Below are 8,922 nucleotides of genomic sequence, written 5' to 3'. Positions count from 1 at the left end.
TGGGGGTCAGATATCCAGATGAACCATGGGGGTTAGATGGGGGTCAGATATCCAGATGAACAATGGGGGTCAGATGAGGGTTAGATGGGGGTCAGATATCAAGATGAACCATGGGGGTCAGATGAGGGTTAGATGGGGGTCAGATATCCAGATGAACCATGGGGGTCAGATGAGGGTTAGATGGGAGTTAGATGGGGGTCAGATATCCAGATGAACAATGGGGGTCAGATGAGGGTTAGATGGGGGTCAGATATCCAGATGAACCATGGGGGTCAGATGAGGGTTAGATGGGAGTTAGATGGGGTCAGATATCCAGATGAACCATGGGGGTCAGATGAGGGTTAGATGGGGGTCAGATATCCAGATGAACCATGGGGGTTAGATGGGGGTCAGATATCCAGATGAACAATGGGGGTCAGATGAGGGTTAAATGGGGGTCAGATATCCAGATGAACCATGGGGGTTGAGGGTTATGGGGGTCAGATATCCAGATGAACCATGGGGGTCAGATGAGGGTTAGATGGGGGTCAGATATCCAGATGAACCATGGGGGTCAGATGAGGGTTAGATGGGGGTCAGATATCCAGATGAACCATGGGGGTTAGATGGGGGTCAGATATCCAGATGAACAATGGGGGTCAGATGAGGGTTAGATGGGGGTCAGATATCCAGATGAACAATGGGGGTCAGATGAGGGTTAGATGGGGGTCAGATATCCAGATGAACCATGGGGGTCAGATGAGGGTTAGATGGGAGTTAGATGGGGTCAGATATCCAGATGAACAATGGGGGTCATGGGGATGGGGGTCAGATATCCAGATGGGGGGTTGAGGGTTAGATGGGAGTTAGATGGGGTCAGATATCCAGATGAACCATGGGGGTCAGATGAGGGTTAGATATCCCAGATGAACCATGGGGGTCAGATGAGGGTTACATGGGGGACAGATATACAGATGAACCATGGAGGTCAGATGGGGGTCAGATGTTCGATGCAGTGCCATAGTAAATAAAAAAACTAACAAGAATCTCAACGTTAACAGAGAATGCTAAACATGGTGTTGTCAGAATCAGAACGGTGTCAGCTCACAGCAACGGGCTGTAAAAGGCAATCCAACTCAGAGAGTTTTATTTTTAAAGAGAGACGTCAGCCGTCAAGAATAAACTAGTGGAAGTGTCGGTGCCAGTGGTGTCAATCTGTCAGCATAATGACCCTCTCTCTCTAACTGCCAGGAGGTCTGTATTTTTAGACAGCATGGTGTCTGAACTGTGTTAAAACGTGCAGCTTTACAACAACTGTACACCTCCAACCTCCTTTTTCCCTTGGGAGATTCTTTGGCATATGCACACACACAAGCACACACACACACACACACACACACACACACACACACACACACACACACACACACACACACACACACACACACACACACACACACACACACACACACACACACACACACACACACACACACACACACACACACACACACACACACACACACACACCCTTTTGGCTTCACATAACCTGCTATGTTTCAACACTGGAGCACATCTTAAGCCAACATGTTAGCCCTCCCTCTTTTCTAGCCTTACCCAAAGTCTTTACATTGTCTGCCCATATAATCCACCCACAGGCTGTCTGTTTAAACCACCGAGAAATATGAGTTTGGCATCCAACAACATCTATGGACCCCTAGTAAATCTCTCTTTCCCAACCTTTCACTTTCTTTTTCCCTCTCTCTCTCTGTCGTTCACTCCCTCTCCATCACTATATTGTCCTCTCCACCCCCACCCCCTCTTTCTCTCTCTCTGTGTGAGTGTTGGGGGCGTTTATAGCTGGCATTACTCTGAGCAGAGACCCTCAGGGGAGTTAGTTAGCCTGCTCACTCACACTGTGAGGGGAACAGCTCCTGCTTAGCTCCAGTCCAGGTCTGATGTCATGTGTTTGGCTGGGCCAGGCCATCTGGTTGGCTGGGCTGCAGTCTGTCCCCTGTCCCTATAGCCATGTCACGTCCACTGTGCATGAGGCAGCTCACATATACTGTATGTTCTGAGCTGTATAAATCACTACCACACTGTCAGAGACCTTACTGTTTCAGGTGATTTACATGGGAATTATGTCATGGATTTCATTTTCTGGTATTTTAGAAACCACTAGATTGCAACATAATATTTTATTCCTGGAAAAAGAAGGTTGCAAGTGCGTAAATCTATTCTGGTGATGATCATGATGATGATAATGATACTCCTGGGCAAGTATTACTTGCCTGCTCGCTCTCCTACTCAGTATCTCTCTCTCCCTCCTCTTTTGCTTTCTCTCTCGTTACACTCTCTCTCTGGGAAGGGGCCAGCTGTAGTGCATTAGGGACCTGTCCTGTTTCTGTCTTAGAGAGCATGAGTTGGGTTTTCCCCTCGTAAAAGACACACAGCCCCAAATGTGAGGAACAGGAGAGAGATAGAGTTCAACAGAGCCCTATTTCTCTGCAGAACCCATCCACCTTACAACACCACACTATAAACTTGGGTTCCTAACTGTAACTGGGTCTCTGCTGCGACCCACCTACAGTTTTTAAAGGTTTTTAGTGACCCAACAAATTAGAGCCAAGTTTCGAGCCAGGATCCAGTCTTACGCCCTGACCCTTAAAGAATTGGCCTTAACCAACCATGTTGGAGACATTGGGCTAAATCAGCCATGGAGTTGGAAACTGTAAGGTAGGGAGAGGGTTGAAGAGGTAGGGGAGGTTGGAGACTGCAGCATGGTAGGGGAGCAGGGACAAGAAGAGGAGGTTGGAGACTTCGAGACTGCAGTAAGGCAGAATAATGGGAGGTAGGAGACTGCAGACAACAGCAAGGCAAGTAGAGGAAGGAGATGTTGCAGACTGCAGATAAGGTAGAGAGAGGATGGAGAGGTTGGTGACTGTAGTTAGGTACAGAAAGGATGAAGAGGTTGGTGACTGCAGTAAGGTAAAGATAATGGAGAGGTTGGTGACTGTAGTTAGGTAGAGAGAGGATGGAGAGGTTGGTGACTGTAGTTAGGTAGAGAAAGGATGAAGAGGTTGTGACTGCAGTAAGGTAAAGATGATGGAGAGGTTGGTGACTGTAGTTAGGTAGAGAGAGGATGGAGAGGATGGTGACTGCAGTAAGGTAGAGAGAGGATGGAGAGGTTGGTGACTGCAGTAAGGTAGAGAGAGGGTGGAGAGGTTGGTGACTGCAGTAAGGTGGAGAGAGGATGGAGAGGTTGGTGGCTGCAGTAAGGTGGAGAGAGGATGGAGAGGTTGGTGGCTGCAGTAAGGTGGAGAGAGGATGGAGAGGTTGGTGACTGCAGTAAGGTGGAGAGAGGATGGCGAGGTTGGTGACAGCAGTAAGGAGAGGATGGAGAGGTTGATGACTGCAGTAAGGTGGAGAGAGGATGGAGAGGTTGGTGGCTGCAGGAAGGTGGAGAGAGGATGGAGAGGTTGGTGACTGCAGTGAGGTAGAGAGAGGATGGAGAGGTTGGTGACTGCAGTAAGGTGGAGAGAGAGGATGGAGATGTTGGTGACTGCAGTAAGGTAGAAAGAGGATGGAGATGTTGGTGACTGCAGTAAGGTAGAGAGAGGATGGAGATGTTGGTGACTGCATTAAGGTAGAGAGAGGATGGAGAGGTTGGTGACTGCAGTAAAGTGGAGAGAGGATGGAGAGGTTGATGACTCAAGTAAGGGGGGATACAGTAAGTCTGGGAGTAGGGGGTGATACAGTAAGTCAGGGAGAATGGGGTGATACAGTAAGTCTGGGAGTATGGGGTGATACAGTAAGTCAGGGAGTATGGGGTGATACAGTAAGTCAGGGAGTAGGGGTGATACTGTAAGTCTGGGAGTATGGGGTGATACAGTAAGTCAGGAAGTATGGGGTGATACAGTAAGTCTGGGAGTATGGGGTGATACAGTAAGTCTGGGAGTATGGGGTGATACAGTAAGTCAGGAAGTATGGGGTGATACAGTAAGTCTGGGAGTATGGGGTGATACAGTAAGTCTGGGAGTGATACAGTAAGTCAGGGAGTATGGGGTGATACAGTACGTCAGGGAGTATGGGGTGATACTGTAAGGCAGAGAGTATGGGGTGATACAGTAAGTCAGGAAGTATGGGGTGATACAGTAAGTCTGGGAGTATGGGGTGATACAGTAAGTCAGGGAGTATGGGGTGATACAGTACGTCAGGGAGTATGGGGTGATACTGTAAGGCAGAGAGTATGGGGTGATACTGTAAGTCAGTGAGTATGGGGTGATACTGTAAGGCAGAGAGTATGGGGTGATACTGTAAGGCAGAGAGTATGGGGTGATACTGTAAGGCAGAGAGTATGGGGTGATACTGTAAGGCAGAGAGTATGGGGTGATACAGTATGGGGGGATACAGTAAGTCAGGGAGTATGGGGTGATACTGTAAGGCAGAGAGTATGGGGTGATACTGTAAGGCAGAGAGTATGGGGTGATACTGTAAGGCAGAGAGTATGGGGTGATACTGTAAGTCAGTGAGTATGGGGTGATACTGTAAGGCAGAGAGTATGGGGTGATACAGTATGGGGGGATACAGTAAGTCAGGGAGTATGGGGTGATACTGTAAGGCAGAGAGTATGGGGTGATACAGTAAGTCAGGGAGTATGGGGTGATACAGTAAGTCAGGGAGTATTGGGTGATACTGTAAGTCAGGGAGTATGGGGTGATACAGTAAGTCAGGGAGTATGGGGTGATACAGTAAGTCAGGGAGTATGGGGTGATACTGTAAGGCAGAGAGTATGGGGTGATACTGTAAGTCAGGGAGTATGGGGTGATACAGTAAGTCAGGGAGTATGGGGTGATACAGTAAGTCAGGGAGTATGGGGTGATACAGTAAGTCTGGGAGTATGGGGTGATACAGTAAGTCTGGGAGTATGGGGTGATACAGTAAGTCTGGGAGTATGGGGTGATACAGTAAGTCTGGGAGTATGGGGTGATACAGTAAGTCAGGAAGTATGGGGTGATACAGTAAGTCTGGGAGTATGGGGTGATACAGTAAGTCTGGGAGTATGGGGTGATACAGTAAGTCTGGGAGTATGGGGTGATACAGTAAGTCAGGAAGTATGGGGTGATACAGTAAGTCTGGGAGTATGGGGTGATACAGTAAGTCTGGGAGTATGGGGTGATACAGTAAGTCAGGGAGTATGGGGTGATACAGTAAGTCTGGGAGTAGGGGGTGATACTGTAAGTCTGGGAGTATGGGGTGATACAGTAAGTCAGGAAGTATGGGGTGATACAGTAAGTCTGGGAGTATGGGGTGATACAGTAAGTCAGGGAGTATGGGGTGATACAGTACGTCAGGGAGTATGGGGTGATACTGTAAGGCAGAGAGTATGGGGTGATACTGTAAGTCAGTGAGTATGGGGTGATACTGTAAGGCAGAGAGTATGGGGTGATACTGTAAGTCAGTGAGTATGGGGTGATACTGTAAGGCAGAGAGTATGGGGTGATACAGTATGGGGGGATACAGTAAGTCAGGGAGTATGGGGTGATACTGTAAGGCAGAGAGTATGGGGTGATACTGTAAGTCAGTGAGTATGGGGTGATACTGTAAGGCAGAGAGTATGGGGTGATACAGTATGGGGGGGGTGATACAGTAAGTCAGGGAGTATGGGGTGATACTGTAAGGCAGAGAGTATGGGGTGATACAGTAAGTCAGGGAGTATGGGGTGATACAGTAAGTCAGGGAGTATTGGGTGATACTGTAAGTCAGGGAGTATGGGGTGATACAGTAAGTCAGGGAGTATGGGGTGATACAGTAAGTCAGGGAGTATGGGGTGATACTGTAAGGCAGAGAGTATGGGGTGATACTGTAAGTCAGGGAGTATGGGGTGATACAGTAAGTCAGGGAGTATGGGGTGATACAGTAAGTCAGGGAGTATGGGGTGATACAGTAAGTCAGGGAGTATGGGGTGATACTGTAAGGCAGAGAGTATGGGGTGATACAGTAAGTCAGGGAGTATGGGGTGATACAGTAAGTCAGGGAGTATGGGGTGATACAGTAAGTCAGGGAGTATTGGGTGATACTGTAAGTCAGGGAGTATGGGGTGATACAGTAAGTCAGGGAGTATGGGGTGATACTGTAAGTCAGGGAGTATGGGGTGATACTGTAAGGCAGAGAGTATGGGGTGATACAGTAAGTCAGGGAGTATGGGGTGATACTGTAAGGCAGAGAGTATGGGGTGATACTGTAAGGCAGAGAGTATGGGGTGATACAGTAAGTCAGGGAGTATGTGGTGATACTGTAAGGCAGAGAGTATGGGGTGATACTGTAAGTTAGGGAGTATGGGGTGATACTGTAAGTCAGGGAGTATGGGGTGATACAGTAAGTCAGGGAGTATGGGGTGATACAGTAAGTCAGAGAGTATGGGGTGATACTGTAAGTCAGGGAGTATGGGGTGATACAGTAATGCAGAGAGTATGGGGTGATACTGTAAGTCAGGGAGTATGGGGTGATACTGTAAGTCAGGGAGTATGGGGTGATACTGTAAGGCAGAGAGTATGGGGTGATACAGTAAGTCAGGGAGTATGGGGTGATACAGTAAGTCAGGGAGTATGGGGTGATACAGTAAGTCAGGGAGTATGGGGTGATACAGTAAGTCAGGGAGTATGGGGTGATACAGTAAGTCAGGGGGTATGGGGTGATACTGTTAGGCAGAGAGTATGGGGTGATACTGTAAGGCAGAGAGTATGGGGTGATACTGTAAGTCAGGGAGTATGGGGTGATACTGTAAGGCAGAGAGTATGGGGTGATACAGTAAGTCAGGGAGTATGGGGTGATACTGTAAGGCAGAGAGTATGGGGTGATACAGTAAGTCAGGGAGTATGGGGTGATACTGTAAGGCAGAGAGTATGGGGTGATACAGTAGGTCAGGGAGTATGGGGTGATACTGTAAGGCAGAGAGTATGGGGTGATACAGTAAGTCAGAGAGTATGGGGTGATACTGTAAGTCAGAGAGTATGGGGTGATACTGTAAGTCAGAGAGTATGGGGTGATACTGTAAGTCAGGGAGTATGGGGTGATACAGTAAGGCAGAGAGTATGGGGTGATACTGTAAGTCAGGGAGTATGGGGTGATACTGTTAGGCAGAGAGTATGGGGTGATACAGTAAGGCAGAGAGTATTGGGTGATACAGTAAGGCAGAGAGTATTGGGTGATACAGTAGGTCTGGGAGAGGAAGGGAGTGGGCCATTGTCTTTCCAGATGTGATATAAAGTAAACGCTCAGTGCGTAAACAGACATGTCCAACATGATAACACAATAAAAGCGTTGAACACTTAGTGGGCCAGATCCTAACGTAGAACACATGCCCGTAACTTTAACTATTACATAAATCATGCATTGATATCAACGGGAGATGTAGGAATAAATGTGGGTTACATGCATATTTCTTAAGTCTTTTGCTGTAAAAGGACTTTCACGTAACACTGCCATCCTCCTCTCCCCCCTTTCTGTCTCTCTCGGTCTTTCTCATTCTACTCCTCCCTCATTCCCTCCATACCTCACTTTCTCTCTCCCCATCCCCTCCTCGCTCTCTCTACTGAGATGTGATCTGTCCCCCCAGGCTTGGCCATTTAGACAACCCTCAGCAGGAAGTGAAAACAGGGTGAGAGTTCTTCCTCACACAGGACGGGTCATAACTCATTGAGCCTGAGAGAAACTCAAGCTGCATAAATATCCCTGGTGATACTCCCCTGCCAAGTCTGCCTGTCTGTTACTACAATAGAGGATCAACTCTCTCACTTTTCCTCTGTCTTTTCGAGAGAGAGAGAGAGAGAGAGAGAGAGAGAGAGAGAGAGAGAGAGAGAGAATGTCTCCTCTCTCCCCCTTTCTCCTCCTACTCCCTCTCTTTCTCATTATCCTCCTCCTCTTCATTTTCTCCCTCCTCATCCTCGTCCTCCTTCTCTTCCTTCCTATCCGCATTAGCATAAATGTAATTGCCATTGTCATCATTTTCTTAGCAACAGCAACTTCAGTAACAGTGGTGGTAATAGTATTACAGTAGTCTTACCCTTGAAACAGAAAGCTCCATGTCTGTCAATAGGGTTGGGGAAGCCTGACTGGTCAGGGAATCGGTACAGGGTCCGGACCCCCAGCAGCCCTCCTCCACACTGGGGCCTGGGGACGGAGATGGGGTAGCGGGCGCTGCCATCTGACAGCCAGCCGTAATCACAGCGATCCAGTCCTCCACGCCACGCAGCGAACAGGTTACCAGGGGAGGCGAGCACCGCCCCCTGCTTCTCACACTCATGCTTGGCCTGGCGAAGGGTCAGCTTGTAGCTGACAGGAGTGTAGAACACCTCGCCTACAGTACAGGGGAGATATACACACACTTCACCCAAAGAGGCACACGCTGACATAGATTTAGCTCACTATCATGAAACACCAACAATAACACTGCCTCACCGTGTAGTTTATCTACATAGCAGTAGACGTCATAGGTCTCTTTAGGGTCTCTGAGCCCATACGTCCTGATCCCAGGTCTGTGCTTCATATCGCCCATGCAACCAGGACGGGGCTTCGTAATTGGGTATCTACAGGGAAGCGAGAGTGAGCATAGGAAATTTAGTCTTCAATACAAACTCTGACCGGATGGAGGTATCCCTGAGATGGGTATATCAGTTGAGAGCTCAGGTAACACACACACCTGACAGTCTGGTCAGCTATCCAGCCGGCGTCACACTGGTCCAGTCCGTCCTCGAAGGCGGCGGTCAGCTGTTCGGCTGTAGCGATGGTGGCCCCGGCAGCGAGACACGCGTCAATGGCCCCAGGGAAGGACAAGGTGTAACGACTAGAGCTAGACCTGTAGTGAAACACCACACCTGGAGAGACAGAGACAGGAGGTCAGTGTGTGTGTGTGTGTGTGTGTGTGTGTGTGTGTGTGTGTGT

At 48.7% G+C, this 8,922-nt stretch overlaps 1 protein-coding gene across 1 annotated transcript in view; it reads right to left on the bottom strand.

The window, feature by feature from the left end:
• Positions 1-8,922, bottom strand: part of LOC135518130 (versican core protein-like) — a 33,088-nt gene that overhangs the window by 17,007 nt on the left and 7,159 nt on the right. The window contains exons 4-6 of the mRNA XM_064943045.1: positions 8,681-8,855; positions 8,440-8,567; positions 8,045-8,338 (exon numbers count right to left, since the gene is read on the bottom strand). Of these exons, the coding sequence (XP_064799117.1) occupies positions 8,045-8,338; positions 8,440-8,567; positions 8,681-8,855 (597 nt within the window). The remainder of the gene's footprint in view (positions 1-8,044; positions 8,339-8,439; positions 8,568-8,680; positions 8,856-8,922) is intronic.

Source organism: Oncorhynchus masou, chromosome 28 (genome assembly GCF_036934945.1).
Source record: "Oncorhynchus masou masou isolate Uvic2021 chromosome 28, UVic_Omas_1.1, whole genome shotgun sequence".
Classification (NCBI taxonomy): Eukaryota; Metazoa; Chordata; class Actinopteri; order Salmoniformes; family Salmonidae; genus Oncorhynchus; species Oncorhynchus masou.
The sequence above is the reverse complement of the archived record's forward strand: the minus strand, read 5'-3'. Positions and strand labels throughout refer to the sequence as shown.